Genomic DNA, 17,838 nt, shown 5'->3' on the forward strand with positions numbered 1-17,838 from the left:
GAAGTCCGTAAAAAGATAATAAAGGTTGAATGGGTCATAGAGCGAGGCCTTACTCTGACAGAATTGGTGTCCTTATAAAAAGAAGAGACACCAGAGGCGCCTGGGTGGTTCAGTCAGTTAAGTGTCCAACTTCGAATCAGGTCATGATCTCATGGTTCGTGGGTTCGAGCCCCGTGTCGGGCTCTGTGTCAGATTCTGTGTCTCCCTCTCTCTCTGACCCTCCCCTGCTCATGCTGTCTCTCTCTCTCTCTCAAAAATAAACAAAACATTAAAAAAATTTTTTTATAAAAAGAAAGAAGAGACACCAGATGTCTCCCTCTCTCTATGATGCCCAGAGGAAACGCCCTAGAAGGACTCAGCAGGAAGGCAGCCACCTACACGTCAGGAAGAGAGGCCTCACCAGAGACCAGCCCTCATGGCATCTTGATCGTGGATTTGCAGCCTCCATAACTGAGAAAATGCCTGTTGTTTAAGCCACTGGGTCTGCGGTACATTGTTACAGCAGCCCAAGATGACTAAGTCAGTGGTACATCTCTACCATGGAATACTACTACTTGGCAATAAAAAGGAACACATTATTGATACTCACAACATGTATGACTCTCCAGGGAATCAGACTGAGCAAAAATAGCCAACCTCAAGGAGCTATATATTGTATGATACCATTTATATAATGTTCATGAAATGACATTGTTAGAGAACAGAAGAGTGGTTGCCAGGAGCTAAGAAGGAGTGAGGGTAGGCAGGAAGTGGATCTATAAAAGGTGCGTAAAAGTGTATAAAAGCCATATATAAAGGTGTATAAAAATGGGTGCTATGAAAGGGCCACAGGCAGGATGGCTGTGGTGATGGGCTGTTTGTATCCTGACCGTATCAAGGCTGGTGGGACTGTTGCACTACAGTCTCACAAAATGTTACCACTGGGAGAAACTGGGAAAATAGTGCATGAGATCCATTTTATTTCTTACAACTGCATGTGAATCTACAATTACCTCAGGATAAAAGTGTTAAAAAAATTTTAATGCATGAGCAACACGAAGCCCCAGACGACATCAGTACAGTGCTGCACCGGACCCTTCCAAGCCACCTCCACCTTCCCCAGGCCACTACGGGTTGCATCCACACTTGAGCCTCAGCTGCCGCAGCCAGTTAGGGCTGCCCTTCATGCCACAAAAGTGGGAGCAGGAGACCGAGCATGGGGAAGAAAAAAGAGCCGCTGCTCTTCCGCACACCACCGCCTCTCTCCACTTGCTACCTTCAAGACAAGCATGTTTGAAGCTTTTAAATTAATAAACATTAAAATGCATTAGGCAAGCAGTGTAGTTCACAGCACAGAATGTGGGCCTTGGAAACTACACCATCCCAGACTCTGTTCCCAGCTCTACCTTTTACCACCTTACCCTCTGTGCAACCTTAGACAAGCAATTTAGCCTCTTCAGACCTCAGTTTCCTCACATGTAAAAATGTAACTCACGTCACTGCAAGGCTGTGAGTATTAAGTAAGGCATTAATTAAATCAAGAGAACCTAGCATCATGCCCAGAACATAATAAAGAGCTAGAAAACTTCATTTCTTTACAACCTACCTGCTAAAGTTTTCCCACATGACTTTGGCCTTATGTCCCCTCCTTTTCATCAGAAATGCAGCACAGCAGGGCACTGTGAATTACTCCTTAAAGTTTGTTTGCTCTAGAGCGCTGCTTTTCCTTGTGATGTACCTATTTTGAAACTAAAAGCAAAATGATCACCTGTAGCAGCTAAAGCATGCCTCAGTCCAGCAGCAACGGAAACAACTTTCTCTCTCAGGAGCTGTCGAAACAAAGAAAAGGGATGAGGTCTTGAATCACCCATCTGCAAAATGTTACGCCATTCACGTCCTGACACAATGCAGCACGGCCCTCATTACGTGTCTGATTGGTTCAGAGTCCCCAGCTCCCAACATTTCCATCCCTCCATACTTCTATATGTATCCCTAAAAGGAAAAGGCCTTTAAAAATAATATATCACAATATATCTCAGGGCTGCAAGGGACCTTCAAGGTCATCCAGTCCAGGGGTTGGCAAAAGTTTCCAATAAAGACCAGACAGTAAATAGTTTAGACTTTGCAGGCCATATGATTTGTGTCATAGAAGTCTACTCTGCCCTTGTAACATACAAGCAGCCACAGACAAAACATGAATGAATGGGCATGGCTGTGTTCCAATAAAAATTTATTTACCAAAAGTTCTAGTTGGATGACCTTTGATATAGTCCAATCCCCATTCAATGCCAGATCCCCTCCACAACACCCTAGTAAATCATCACCCAACCCCTGCCGAGCACCTACTTCCCGTGACACAGGCTCACTACTTCCCCAGATGCCTATCCCATCTTTGCACAGTTCCATTTATCTCCTTAGCTGGAGCCAAACCTATCTGCCTGTAGCTTCTCACTATGCTTTCCAAAGATGTGAAGACCACTGTCACGTCCTCTCTAAGATGTCTTGTGGTGGTTTTAAAACTAAATCTTCAAATTCTTTGAGACCCATTCCTTCAAGATGTGGAGCTGAATTCCCCTCTGGCTGAATGTGGTCTGGACTTAGTGACTTGTTTCTAGTGAAAAGAATAAAGAAGTGATGAGTGGCCCAGAGACTAGGTGATAAAAGGCACTGAGGCTTCCTGCTTGGCCTCACTCTCGAATCATTCTTGGAGGAAGCCAGATGCCATGCCTGAACAATCCCATAGAAAGGAACTGAAGCCTCCTGCCGGGTGGGAGAGCATGGAAGTAGATCTGCCAGCCCAGCCCAGAGCCAGCAGCGGACTGCATGCAGTGCTGGCTAACATCCTGACTGCAACTTCATGAGACCAGCTAAGCTGTGCCCAGATTTCTGACCCTCAGAAACTGAGGTAGTAAATACTTGTTGTTTAAAGTTGCTAAATTTTAGGGTAATTTATTACACAGTAAGAGATAACTAATACATATCTCTTCTTTAAGCCAAACATGCCCAGTGCCATCAGTGATCACCTGGCTTCAAATTCCATTCTCTTCCTGGTTTCTCTCCTCTAAATGTGCTCTGGTTACTCAACCTCCCTCTTTAAAAGGGACTGTACTGGGGCACCTGTGTGGCTCAATCAGTTAAGCGTCCAACTCTTGATTTCAGCTCAGGTCATGACCTCACAGTTGTGAAATCTAGCCCTGTGTCAGGCTCCATACTGGGCATGGAGCCTACTTAAGATTCTCTCTCTCCCTCTCTCTCTGCCCCTCCCCTGCACATGTGTGCATGCAAGCACTCCCTCTCTCTCTTTCTCTCTCTGTAAAAAAAAGGGGGAGGGCTATATGCATCAATCACAGCTCCTATGCAGCTTTACCACATGTGTTTATTTATAGATCCACATGGTCTTTCTAAACTTTAGGACCCTTGAGGGCAGGATCTAAGTCTTATTCACCTTTATGCCCAGGGCCTAAGTACTAAATCAACAGAATATTCAACAGAATACAGCATCCAAAACACAGTCTGATTAGCACAAAAAAGGACAGGACTCTGGCTCCTCTTCTTCTATATTTCTGTTAATGTATCCCACAATCACATTAGCTTTGGGGAAGATCAAATCTTACTACTAATACAACTTGAATGTATTGTCCTTTAAATATGTTTTCTTTACAAAAAAAACAAAAAAACAAAAAAACTGAAGGGCTTTAGATGTAGATTCAATCTCTTCAACTCACCTCCATTCCTTCATCTCCATCCCCACTGCCATGGCTTTAGTTTGGACCAGGATTACCTCTTGTCTGGATTATTACGAAGGGTATCCTGAATAATCTTCCTCCACACTACCCCTTCGGGCCCCTCCCTAACACACTGTTCTTACCATTTGCCATCCACTACCTCCCTGATTGTCCCCTCCCAATGGCACTTCTACCACTTCTTTATATTCCAAGCATCCTAACCTGCTTGCGGTCTCCCAAACCATGATATTTTGTTTTTAATGGTTTTTTAAAATTTATTTCTGAGAGAGAGTGTGAGCAGAGGAGGGTCAGAGAAAGAGAGAGATACAGAATCTGAAACAGGCTCCTGGCCCTGAGCTAGCTGTCAGCACAGAGCCTGATGCAGGGCTTGAACCCACAAACTGTGAGATCATGACCTGAGCCAAAGTAGGACACTTAACCGACTGAGCCACGCAGGCACCCCACCCAAAAACCCTGATATTTTATGCTTCTACACCTTTGCTTACACTGTTCCTTATGTCTGGAATGTTCTTTTGTACCTGCTCTGTGCATCCTATCTGAAGTCAGGTATATTTCTATTCAACTTTCAAGACTCTGTTCTCACTCCACCTCCCCCCTAGAAATACTTAAATATTCCCTCCTTTGGGGCTACAGCTGCATCTGTTAAACCATAGTTTAACATATAGGAGTCTCTATATCTAACATGTACCACTAAACTCTAAGACCTTCAAATGCTAACATGTACCACTAAACTCCAAGACCTCCAATGCTAAGACCCTCGCCTTTGTCCCCAGTGCCTAAACCCAGCACCTATACAAAATAGCTGCTATTAGATAAATGAATGAATTTCTATTATATTTCACTTTGGCACATTCCTCCCATTGTTCAAGAGGATACAGCCTGTCAAATGCTTTCACCTCCTGATTCTGTCATGCAACATATTTCAACCACTGTTCTCCTCTATCTTCTTTAATCATGTATCCTAAGATAAATAAATTATAATGTATATAGGTTCTTAAAAAACCATCCATTGGTAATTGGCAACGGTACCACTTCCTACAACAGGGACTAAAGAAGCTAGATTTCTGTGCATACCGTGTGTGCTACACACTCAATGTCTGTGTTCTCCTGAAATTCATATATTGAAACCTATTACCCAGTGTGACAGTATTTGAAATGGGGTCTTCTGGAGGTGATTCATTAGGTCATGAGAATGGAGCCCTCATGAATGGGATAAAGGCCTTTAAAAAAAGGGCCCCCAAAGTCTTGAAAGTCCAGCACAATAAGTGTCTAAAACAAGGAAGTGGGCCCTCACTAGACACCAAATTTGCCGATACCCCGATCTTGTACTTCTCAGCCTCCAGAAATGTGAAAAACAAACGTTTGTTGTTTAAGCCATTCAGTCTATGGTATTTTTGTTACAGCAGCCCAAATACACTACAACCCGGTGCAGATCATGACCTCAAATCATATCCCACAGACCAGCAATTGTAATTCAGCAACATGACAGGAGCAAACCAAGGTCTCTCCAATGAAAACAGATCTGTTTTTCACTCTGAGTCAGAGTTCAAGAAAATTAGCTAGACGTGAGTAGCTTAGGTGGTAAACTCATTTTAGATCCCAGCATATTTCTTTCAAAATTCCATAAATCTCTTGTGACCACTTACCATATAAATGTCACAAAAATGTGTACATTTTCAATATGATGCAGTGGAAAGAGTTCTGAACTAGGGCCAGGAGTCCTGTCTAGCACCTGTGCTGTCCACTGTGAAGCCACTAGCTACATGCAGGTCCTGATCAGCCGAAATGTGGCTAGGTATGACTAGACTGAACTGAGATTCAGTTGCAGTACAAAATGTACACCAGAGTTCAACTTAGTCTAAAATAGAGAATACAGTGGTACCTGGGTGGCTCAGTTGGCTAAGTGCCCAACTCTTGATCTCGGCTCAGGTCACGATCTCACAGTTCATGGAATCAAACCCTGCCTCAGGTTCCGTGCAGACAGCACAGAGCCTGCTTAAGATTCTCCCTCTCCCACAAGCATGTACACACGCACACTCTGACTCTCAAAATAAATAAATAAACTTTAAAAAAATAGAGACTATAAAGTATCTCATTAGGAAATTTTTACCTTAATGACATATAAAATGAAATAGTCCATTGAATACATCGGATTAAGTTATTACAATTAATTTCACCTACAGGCCACAATATGAATGAAACTTAAAAACATCATATGAGAGAAGCCAGACACATAAATCCACATATTGTGTGATTCCATTTATATGAAATGCCCAGAATAGCAAATCCACAGGGACAGATTAGTGGTTGCCAGGGGCTGGGGAAGAGCAGAATGGGAAGTAATTGCCATTGGGTACACAGTTTCTTTCTTGGTGATGAAAATGGTCTAAAATTAGATAATGCTGATGGCTGCACATCTCTGTGAATCTACTAAAAACCACTGAATTATACATTTTTAAAGAGTAAATTCTATGGCAGTTCTATCTCAATAAAGCTGTGATTTTAAAATTTTTATTCCACTTGTTTCTCTTTACTCTTTGAATAGTGCTACTAAAAAATTCTAAATTATGTACGTGACTCACCCATATTTTTACTGGGCACTCTGGCTTACACTATTTGCCAAGTTTAGTGTCTTTAGGTAAGTCACTTCTGTCTGGACCTGTTTCTAACATAGTTCCCACTATTACTAATTCTAGAACTGTAAAATGTTATTAATGCTTTTGTGACATATATTACCTTCATTGTTCTATTTCACAAAAATTTATAATGTGTATGAGGACTAGCAGAGGTTTTTCACCACAGCCTCCACCCCCTCAACCTAATCCTTCCCAGAAGAACCTAAGTTTTCAACTTAAATTTTAAGTGGCCCATGGGTTTTCAGGGGCCAAACTTCTCAGTCTAGGGAGGGAAATGCCTTAACAGTATATGGGGCAGCCACATATTAGGTGCCATCCGTACCTCGATGGCCTGGGGAACCACGCATCTTCGGGGGCCATGAGGAACTCCTAACTGGCCGAAAGAGTTGGATCCACATGACAGAACTTGACCATTTTCTGCAAAATTCAAATATTTGAATCATAACCTCAGAAGTAAGACATCTGTGACCAGTGGGTAAATGCTGAAGGATGGGAGGAACAAAGGGAATGAGAGGAAGAAGAGGGGCTTGTACTTCAGCGCATTCAAACCACAGTCTCTGCTTTCATTGTTCCTCTAGGAATAAAAACACTAGGCACTGACTGGGTTAAGCACTTTCCAGCTTCTCTGTCACACTACCTAATTAATGGCAGCTTATCTGTATAGAACGTTAGCCTGGTGCTGGGGTGGGAGGATACTTATACCCCACTTTACATACTTCCATGTGACATAATTTTCATTATTTTAACACTCCAGGCCCCTCTCCCTGCCCCTTCGCATGCTTACTGCTTTCCAGGGGAAAAGGGGTAACCTAACCAACTGATGAGTTTGGGAAAAGGAACAGCATGTGTGTGGCTTGGCACCCTCCTCTCAGGTACTCTGGACTGATGCATATTAAGTGTTTCCCCTACAGAGATAACCTACTGTCTACAGAATAAGTCTGGATCAGAGGACCGTTACCAGAACCATTTGGCCTGACCATTAACCCTGTCCTCCGACTTAGCCTTTGTCAGTGAAAAGCCAATAGTGGGATCTCCAGCTACCTGACTGCTCTCCACCTTTCTCACAATTGGTTCCAAAAGTGAGAAATAGAGTGTTATTCACAGACTCCCTACAACCCCAAAATGGGCCACAAAAAACACTTCACAAATGATAGCTACTCTTCAGAGTTATTACTACCAAATTCAGCACCTATTACAGAAGCCCTCCACAGAAGAGAGATGCTGATGCCTGAGCAGGGTTTTAAAGAAGGGATACGAGCCATCAGATAGACAAAAGGGCCTGTACAAGAGAGAGAACAATGTTCTGCTTGGTATTTCCAGAAAGAAAAGTATGGGGAGTGTGGAGAATAAAAGACAAGGCCACAACAGGGACAGGTAGGGTACAGTAATGGGAGCTGTATGTGGAAGCTTGGGATCTGAAATATGCACATAAGAATCCACAAGGGTGGGGTGGAGGAGGATGTGATCAGAAGATGCCCTTGCCAGAGGACTGTGTCAAAGAGGGAATCTAGTCAGGAACCAAAGATGGTTTTTTCCATCCAGAATGGCAAGCTAGACAGGGCAAAAGTACTTCTAGGGAGAAGTCAGCTGACAAAAAGTAATTATTGCTAGCTGCTTCCAAGAGCATTACCCTCTTAACCCTTTGGCCATACCCCTCTACACCCCATTCTGCTATCTGGCTTTGCAGAAAGCAAAGAATTGTGCCCAGCCTTTATTTATTTGTTTGTTTGTTTTTAATCCTTCAGTGGGGAAAAGCTGCCATCACTGTTGTGCAACCGCTGATTTCCTTATGCTTCCCCACCACATTCCCCCATACCCTTCACAGTACTAACGGCCACCTCGCCCAGGCAAACAGCTGTCACAAATTTCTGGGACAGGAAGTAACCACCAAAGGCGATCTAGTCCCTTCCCTAGTCTCTGGCAAAAGTTTCCCAGCCCAAAATTCTGCTGTTCAAACTCTCCTTGCAAAAAGCACCCACAACTTTCCTCAACAACCAAAGAGAAATGTATATGTGTGTTTACACATAAAGGGACTTTCACTTAATCAGTATCACCACCATCGGGCTCTTCTCACCCAGTGCCTTTGCAGTGATAAAGATTTACCCACGAGTGAACTCACCTGTGAGAATAATGGTAAAATCCCAGCCACAGGCCACCTGTTGGACAGGACAGCCAAGGAGGGATCTGCAGGTGGTAAAATACAGGACATCTTCTGTGTGACCAAGCCCCAGTTGCCCATCTTTGTTCAGGCCACAAACAAAAAGGCCTCCTTCATCTGCAGAAAGCAAAAGCTTTGGGTGATGGTGTGCACAGGGGAAATATAACTGTCAAAGCGAGCAAAAGGATTTTACCAATTAGTTGCAGTCACAAACCCAAGAACTTTTTTCCCACCCGCGTTACTAAGCCATGTATGTTTATGTGCACTGGCCCAAATGGAATAGGGCGAAGGGCTTAAGTCTAGTATCTACATGGAAACTTCAAGTCCTAGAGCAGTGGCTAATCACCAAATAGAGCATCTACTATAACAAAAAAAGTGAACATTTATTTAGAACTTAGAATGTGCCAGCACTTAGAATTCTTGTAAGAGCTTTATTTGCGGGGTCGATTTATTCTTTAGGCAGAGTGCCTAGGGCCCACAATACTTTCAGAGGCCCACAGAAATGTTTCAATTTTATACTCTTCTAAAATAAGAAAAAAATAAATGCGATAATAATGAATATACAATGCTAACTCTAGCCTGGATTATACTAATCTTTATATCAATGCTGTCATAAAATATAATTCTTCATATTTCTTTATGGAAGAAGGGGTCCACAAAGGCAAGAGTGCCAAGGACCCATGAAAGTCATAATGCAGCCCTGTAACTCATTGATTCTCTTCATCCACCATTATTATCCCCATGTAACAGAGGCGAAAATGACACAGAGAAATTAATTTGACCAAGGCCACACAGCTAATAACAGAACCAGGATTTGAACCCAGGCAGTGGATTCCAGAACTCATGTTCTCAATCAGGATGCAATATGCCCTCCTTTCCAATATCATGGCACCTGTAGTACTCGTTAAGTACTATCATAGGTACTATGAAGGAAATTAAGGAAAATACAAAGTTCTTGCACTCAAGGAGTATTCAATCTAACTGCAAAGATATTTAACTCACATGTGAAAGTTAAATATCAATATACGGTATGAAATGTGGTACACGTTTCAACTCTGCCCTTAATTTGTCTTGTAACCTTAAGCAACTGGCTTTCCTCTCTGAGCCTCATTTGTATAAATAGGGGTAGAGAGCCTAGATCTCTGAAGGCCTTTCAGCTTGACAATCTAGAATTCTTTGATGGTAACTTGGCTTTTTCACAAAAATGTTTTCCTCTGCAAAATACAAAAGGATGAAAGATGGCAATATAACACACTAGGGGAAATGTCTAAATAAGAAATGTCTACTCCAGAAGGATGTTACCTGTGACAATAGCAGAGTGGCCCCCTCCTCCCGTGATCCTCCTGACACGCTCAGGTTTACAGAAGTCATTCAGTTGCTGGGGCAAAAGCAAATCTTCCTTGTGGCCAAGGCCAAGTTGCCCGTAGCTATTTGCACCCTAGGGATAAAATAAGGCAAGGATGAAAGCATACAGGAAACGTAGCTGTCAATGTGCACTTAGCTGTCCCTATCTTTCTCACCCTGACATACCCCCCAGAGCTTCTAACAGATGAGATTTCATAAGCCCATTCTTAAGAGGTTGTTATATGCAACTCATACTTAGATGGTGGCCCCATCTCCAGAACAGTACGATTTCCACGTGAGAGGAGCCCTTAGCATCCACCATTTATCCAAAGATACTCCTCGCCTTCGTCCAATGCCCCAGCCCACATGTGTTGCCTTTGGCGGACAGCATGGGAGTTCCTTCTGACAAAAGCTAATTCTCTAGGGAGGCTAAGAAAAGAAATAAGGAAGCAAAGTGAGTGGGAAATGTCCTGGACTTGTCTCTTCTCATGCCTTCACTAAGAAAACTGGCAATGACTTATTTAATCAAAGTTAGCTGAGGGCTTTGTGTCCTCAAGCAGGTCACCTCATTGTTATTTCATTGTACAGCGAAAGAGGTTGGCAATGATCTCTAAGGGCCTTTCCAAGTACAATGTTTTGTGACTCTAAGATTCACGTGGTGAGATTCCTGTAAGGGAAAAGACTTCCCCTTTGTGGGCAATATGTCTATCTTTGTTATTATGAAATAAAGGTCCAGAATCCCTAATCCAAAACTCTTGCTGCCAGAATTATTTCCGATTCAAGATTTTATAGACTTTAAAAAAATACCATATATAAATCATATATACTGCTGCAAGGTCCAGGAGCAGCGCCCCATTGGCAAAATAGTATTATTTCTGCAGTGAAAGGTACAAATACATTAACTGGGCAAAGACTATAAATACTATTATGTCAGTTCAGTTTGGGTTTTTGGAGTTTTTTTGTATTCAAAATTGAAGATAAAGAATTGTAGGGGCGCCTGGGTGGCTCAGTCGGTTAAGCGGCTGACTTCGGCTCAGGTCATGGTCTCACGAGCCGTCTTCAAGCTCCGCATTGGGCTCTGTGCTGAGAGCTCAGAGCCTGGAGCCTGCTTCAGATCCTGTGTCTCCCTCTCTCTCTCTCTGCCCTTCCCCTGCTCATGCTCTGTCTCTCTGTCTCTCAAAAATAAATAAATGTTTAAAAAAAAAAAAAAAGAATTGTAGACCTGCAGGAAACTCTTTTTTTTTTTTTTAGGAAAATCTTTAGATTTCAGAAATCCTCATAATTCCTTCTAATTACTCCTGTCTGGTTCTTCCTAGAAATAAGTAGTAAAACCTTCCCAATGTGTTTGTTTTTTTAAGACATTTGAATGAGGAAAAATAATTTAAAATAACTACCCAAAATGCATACACACACAAACTCCTGCCCCTCATGGTCCATTTCACAGCCATCCTGGGCTGCAAGGACTCCAAGTGGAAAGAGCAAGCCTTGGCAAGGGCACAGGTCCCAGAGGCCCTTAGGGGCAGTATTAGCTGTCAATTACAGACTGCTTCCTCAATACTCAGTATTCACCCTTAATTCTCATAACAGAGGAGATGGACATTACTGCTCTCAATTTACAGATGAAGAAACTAAGGCTCAGGGAGATTAAGTAACTTTCCATAATCGCATAGCTGGGAAGCCAAAAGTCAGATATGCCTTGCTCCTTTCATTAAGCTCTACCGTGTCCCTAAGGATGTCTGGTGAAATTCAGCCCAGGGCTTACCTGGCAGGACGCTAACTGTATGACTGTAATAGCACCCCATCACTTTATCCCCTTTTTCTGCTTTCTTGTTGTTCATAGTGCTCTCTGACATTACATTTGCTTAGTTGCTTAAGGTCTACCTCCCCTACTACAAAGTAAACTCAATGAAGGCAGGCACTTTGTTTTGTTCACTGCCATGTCCCCTGCATCTGAAACTATGCTGACCCAGAGAAAGTGTATATGTCTTTTAGAATGAATATAGTGAATGAATGTACGTGAAGGAAATTTACCTCCTTGGAGTTTGTGTGTGTGTGTGTGTGTGTGTCTGTCTGTCTGTCTGGAGTGTTTGTAAGGAAGGGAAGCAAATACAGCTAAAATGTATTAAATTTTCCTTTGTTTTGCTGGATTTGGGGCCTCTTGGCTGTGTTACAGACACTGAGTGCCATAATTTGAGCCCGAAGTGCCCATTAGGCGTCCAAGCAGTAGACAAGGCCCTAACACGCAGACCCCAGTCTCCTGCCTAGGAAAAGCCAGCACCAGCAACCACCGCAGGCACACATTCAATCCCCAAATCCGCCCCCAGCTCAAGTGCCACCACAAAGATAGTACTCAGCCAGCCAGACTACCTCAGGCCACATCACGATCTCCCTTCTGCCAGTCTGCAGCCTTACACTCAACAAGTGCTGCCTGGTGCTGATCATTACCTTTTTTTGACTAGTCAATAACATGCTAGTTTTGACATTAATATAGGTGTTATCTCGCTCCCTCAACGCGAGAGCTGGGTCTTTCAGTTCTGTGTTTTTCCCAAAAGACCAGCACATAGGCACACAAAAGGGTCTCATTCATTCATTGGTCCACAAATATCTGCTAGGGGCCGTGAACAAGACAGGCACAACACCCACCCTCGTGACGCTTACATTCTAGCCAGAGAGACTGACATTAAGCAGACACCCACGCCCCCAACACAGGCAAGATCCGGTCACAGACGAAGATCAGCAAATGTGCACGGCCAAATACCGCAGGCCTCGCATCAAACGATGCTCCCGCCAGGCTGGGGTGGGGCTGGGCAGGGGCCGGCATCCTCCGGCCAACGAGGGGGTGAGGAGCACAGGTGGCCCTACCCGGCTCTGGGACGGGGCGATACCTCCTCGCCGTCTCTCCGGTCGCTGGCCCGGCCTGAGGGCTCTCGCGGAACCACACGATCTGCCCAGCAGGCAGATGCTTCCCGCGGCGCCGCAGCCCCTCGGGTCCGGACCCCACCAGCCAGCAGGCCCCTAAGTCACCCGTGAGGACCCCTGCCTCCCGACCCTCTCCTCCTCAGGCCCCAGTCCAGGGTCCTCCAACCCAGAGCCCGGCCGGGACCTCCGCCGCCAAGCCCACGACCGCCCACGCGGAGGCCTCCAGCTCCCTTAGCCTCAGCTCCCCTCAGTCCCAGCGGCCCCGGCCCGGGGGCGGAGTCACATACCCAGGCGAAGAGCACGGCCTCCGCAGGGTCGGCCTCAGCGGCTCTGGACTCGGGCTCCATGTGGGGACGCTCCTCCGGCACTTCCGGGAGGGGTCGGAGGTGGAGCCCGCTAGGGGAGGGATTAGTAACTGGGGTGTGAGGCCGACGGGGGAGGGGTCTGTGGTTGGGAGGGGCCGCTGCGAGGGAGGAGTCTGCGGTAAAGGCGGGGTCATAGCTGGAAAGGGATATGCGGTGGGGTCGAGGCTGGCCCGCGGAAGGGGCCTGCGGTGGAAGCGAGGCCCGCGCGCGGGAGGGGTTCTATGGTGGGGGCGTGGCCAGCGCTGGGGAGGGGTCTGTAAAGGGAGAGGGACAGGGTCGGAGGGAGGGGCCACGGCTGGGGCGTGGTCTGGGACGGGGCGGGGCCGGAGCGGAGACGGCCTCCCGGGAGCCCCTTAATTACCTCTGGAGCCGCCTCCCAGTCGCCCCGCCCCGGAGCGCTCTGAGCAGCTTCCCCTCCCGCCTCCAGCCTTGTAGTGCCCGTCCACTTCTCTCTCCCTTCCATTCCACTCTATTTTTAGTAATATACGAGGGCACTATGCTCCTTCACGGTTTTATTTCGTTGGAGTCCCAAGACAGCCTGGAGGGGCCGACAGGGCAGGGACTGTAGCACCATTTGAAATTAAGGGAAGAAATTAAGCCTGGGAGGGGTGGAAAGGTCCCGTCCAGTGTCTTAGCGGAGCTGTCTTTGGATTTGCTTTGGTGTGCGTTTGCAAAATCTGAGAAAGCTTTTTTGGTAAACGAGTGTGCAGGAACTTACACCTCGGACACTGAACTGAGGAGGCTGGTTCTCATGGATTCTTGCCAGGGGCAGCCTTCTAACCCCCAGCACGCAGAGCACGGTCCTACCCTGATTCAGATCATCAATACTGGATAATTTTCACCAAAGGTTTTCATATAAAATGGCTTTTATTAGACACCTTATACACTACTAGTGGGAGCTAAATAAGTGCAATTTTCCTGAAGGAAAACGGAAATATGAATTTGAAGTAGATAATTACCCAGTAAATTCCACATCTGCTAATTTATCGTAAAAAAATAATCAGAGCTTTGCACTAAGTCTTAGAATGCAAGTTATTCATTATGGAGTTGTATGTAATAGGAAAGAATTTATCATCTGAAAGTCCAAAATTAAATTGATTACATTATGGCATAGCCATACAGTGAGTGGAATACTAGGCTGCCATTTTTAAAATATGTTTTGGAAGATATTAAGTAAAGGAAGCATTCACGATATGTCATAAAAGTATTATAGCAATATAATATACCAACTCTACACACACACAAACACATAGACTCAGGATAGTGGATTACAGCTGAATATTATTTTCTTTGTTGTACTTTTTTGTACATAACCTGCCTTTTCCAAGACACACATAATCTTGGTGGTACAAATGGGGTCACATTAAAGATGATAATCCACTAGTCTTGACACCCTCTGCTGACATAAGCCTCCAGTCCTCATCACCCTTTATACCTGGGCACCCTGGAATGTATCTCCAGGGAGCTTTTCCTGTTCTTTCACTCCAACTACTCCCTTAGCGTTTCTGTCTGTAAGTCCACTTGAGGGCGGCACCTCATTTTTCCCTCTCCCAGACTGGGGCATCTTGAGAACATCCATGACCATGCTAAGAAAAATACAAATTTGCGAGAGAGGTATCCAGAAACCAGCATATGACTTCCAGTCTGTAAAGAGGTTGGAGAGGCTGAGAGTATTCTGATAGGGTATAGGGGGACTGTTGTCAATGTGCTGTGAGCCCCACCCATCTCATGTCTCAGGAAAGGGTACTTCTGCAGAACCACTTAGAGAGCTTGGTATGTATCCCTCCAGGCTGCAGCCCGGGCTGGCTGTAGATCTGTGCTGAGAAATCCAGTGGCTTGCGGCCAGATAACTACTCTGATAGTTGAGCAGAGAGATTGATGCTTTGGGGAGGTCTTTCATGCCCAGAGTATTCCCCAGGGGATAGTCTTAGATCCTGTCCAGGGGAATTTCTGGAGGGGTGAAATGACACCCCAATAGAGTTAACCACTAGATTCCTAGAGAGTGAGGGAGATGAATTCAACAGCCTAGTCAGAGAGGTAGATTTACCCGCATCAAGAGATTCCCAAGAAATAAGAAGGTGGGAAGGTCTTCCAAAACACCCACGGAGAATGAGTCAGCTTTAAATACTTACCAAGTACAGAAAGCACTGATGCCAACTCACGACAGTGTCAGACCAAACAGAACTTTCTACTCATCGCCTCTCCTCCCCACCACCATTCTCAAACCCTGGAGGAGCCAGAGGCATCCTAGTGAGTAGGCACCAAGGAACAAGAAATAGATAAATTAGAAGCTAAGGATTGAAAATGAGCAGAAAGGGGTGCCTGGGTGGCTTAGTCGGTTAAGCGTCCGACTTTCGCTTAGGTCATGATCTCGCGGTTCGTGGGTTCGAGCCCCGCGTCGGGCTCTGTGCTGACTGCCAGCTCAGAGCCTGGAGCCTGTTTCAGAGTCTGTGACTCCCTCTCTCTCTGACCCTCCCCTGCTCACGCTCTCTCTCTCTCTCTCTCCTAGAAATAAATAAAACATTAAAAAAAAGTTTAAAAAAAAATGAGCAGAAAATTCAAGGCCAGGACCTGAGATTTCACCTGAAGGGGCAATTAGAACTATCCACAGTGTCAGTTTTAATAGAGAGAAGATCGAGAAGAATACAGTTGTCTTCCAGTTTCACCCCTTGAACGTACATGCATCTATACTTCAGTTAACTTACAGTTATATTATTATATCTTTTAGTACAATTTCTTGGAAGTGTTGAGATGTTGCCACTACTTCAACTACATACATGCCACTTCCCATTAGCTCTTCCCATTAGCAACCTGGTTGAATTGCAGTTCCTGAATGGGGCTAAACTATTTGATGATATCACTTTCAAATGCCTTTTTCCCCATAAGAGGAAAGTATACTTTGGGGCCATCCAGAATATATCTACATACCATGCAAGTTAAGAAATGTTTTCCTTTAGATTATCTTATTTTGTAGATGAGAGAAAACCGAAGCTCAAAGAAGTTAGATGTTTTACTCCCAGGTCAGATTTCCACTTTTTATACACACGAATTAGCTAGCTGCAGATCAAGCCTCTCCCAAGAACAACTAGAAAAGCTGGGGTATAATATTTTAAAAATCCTATTTCAAGCCATTGGAGAATTATCAAGCAGTCAGAACTTGAAGGGCCAAGATCTGGAAACTGAGAGATTATATTTGGCAATGCTTTCCACTTGAAGTGTTTGCTAATTAGCAAGCAGTGACTTGGAGGCTAAGAAACTGGGCTGAAAGATGCAGCTGAGAAGTTGAAGGGCACCTGGGTGGCTCAGTCCATTGTTTGACTTCAGCTCAGGTCATGATCTCATGGTGTGTGGGTCTGAGCCCTGCATCGGGCTCTGTGCTGACAGCTAGCTCAGAGCCTGGAGCCTACTTCGGATTCTTCGTCTCCCTCTATGACCCTCCCCTGCTCATGCTGCCTCTCTCTCCCTCTCAGAAATAAATAAAAATTAAAAAAAAAATTTTTTTTTTAAAGCTGAGAAGCTGAACAGTACTTTTCAGCAATCCTACAGAGGTGAAGAGAATGACAGGAGGAGGGGACAAAAGCAGGAGTCTAGGGCCCCCAAGGAGAAGCCCTCATGCACATCCATAGCTTTCCTTTGGAATCCATAAAGCACTGCACCCTGAGAGTAGAAGTGAACCGGAAATAAACCAGCCCTCACAAAGACTGAAGCTCAGCTTCAAATTAGCTTAATTCCTAACTGGACTAAGAAGATCTTCCCAGGCCATTATATACCGGCTGCTAGAAGCAAAAGTGAATTCCTTCTGAAGAAACATAAAGTCATCCAGAAGCTACGAGAGATACTGGATCAGGACAGTGAGGGTATTAATGATTCTTTACATCTGGATAACAAGTTTCTTATTACAATGTCCTCTTACAACATAAGTCCTCCAATTAAGTCAATGAAATAGATTTAGCTAATGGTAGAGATGAGGAACATGAGAATGGAATTTATAAAAACTTCTAAAAGTAGTTTCTCAGTTCCAAGTGTGTTAGGTTTCCCTTATATCTCATATTCACAAGCTTTTCAAGAAGTATAAGGACGTTATAGATTTCTTAAAATTATGAAATTGTTAATATATATTTAAATCAGTTTTTAACATGTTTGACAAAAACATAAATTCTTATTAAGAACATGAATTTTGTGCCCATTTATTATTGTCCCATTGAATAACAAACTTGCAAATCATAAATGTATATTACATAGTACAATAAACACTAGACTGAAATGGACCACAGCATCTTTATACATTTCCTAGAAATTAATATATGGACTCTATTATGTGTGCCTTTAAAAAACTCCAGGATTTTTTCCTTTTTCAATTTGGAAATCAGCTTACAAATTAAGTATAACTGTGTACATTCTGGTGCATCATTACAATTATAGAACTCCAAATTGCAACATAGGCAGATTAAGAAATATAGGCATTCTCTGAGAACAAACTGAGGGCTGATGGGGGTGGGGGGAGGGGAAGGGGGCTGATGGGCATGGAGGAGGGCACTTGTTGGGATGAGCACTGGGTGTTATATGGAAACCAACTTGACAATAAACTATTAAAAAGAAAAACAAAAACAAACAAACAAAAAAAGAAATATAGGCATTCTGACAACCAGCTCTTAGGGCTTTCTTCAAAAAGTCAGGAAGATACCACCTAT

At 44.2% G+C, this 17,838-nt stretch overlaps 1 protein-coding gene across 4 annotated transcripts in view; it reads right to left on the reverse strand.

Annotated features, from left to right (window-relative positions):
- SERGEF (secretion regulating guanine nucleotide exchange factor) overlaps positions 1-13,150 on the reverse strand; it is a 231,267-nt gene extending 218,117 nt beyond the window's left edge. For 3 of the 4 annotated variants that reach the window (XM_039236805.1, XM_039236804.1, XM_039236803.1), the window contains exons 1-5: positions 13,070-13,150; positions 9,822-9,957; positions 8,481-8,636; positions 6,684-6,778; positions 1,748-1,808 (exon numbers count right to left, since the gene is read on the reverse strand). In XM_039236805.1, the coding sequence (XP_039092736.1) occupies positions 1,748-1,808; positions 6,684-6,778; positions 8,481-8,636; positions 9,822-9,957; positions 13,070-13,129 (508 nt within the window). In that variant the 5' untranslated portion in view covers positions 13,130-13,150. The remainder of the gene's footprint in view (positions 1-1,747; positions 1,809-6,683; positions 6,779-8,480; positions 8,637-9,821; positions 9,958-13,069) is intronic. The other variant, XM_039236806.1, reaches the window with a different exon arrangement.
- Positions 13,151-17,838: the final 4,688 nt, after the last annotated feature.

Source organism: Hyaena hyaena, unplaced genomic scaffold (assembly GCF_003009895.1).
Source record: "Hyaena hyaena isolate Hyena2069 unplaced genomic scaffold, ASM300989v1 scaffold_116, whole genome shotgun sequence".
NCBI classification, from domain to species: domain Eukaryota; kingdom Metazoa; phylum Chordata; class Mammalia; order Carnivora; family Hyaenidae; genus Hyaena; species Hyaena hyaena.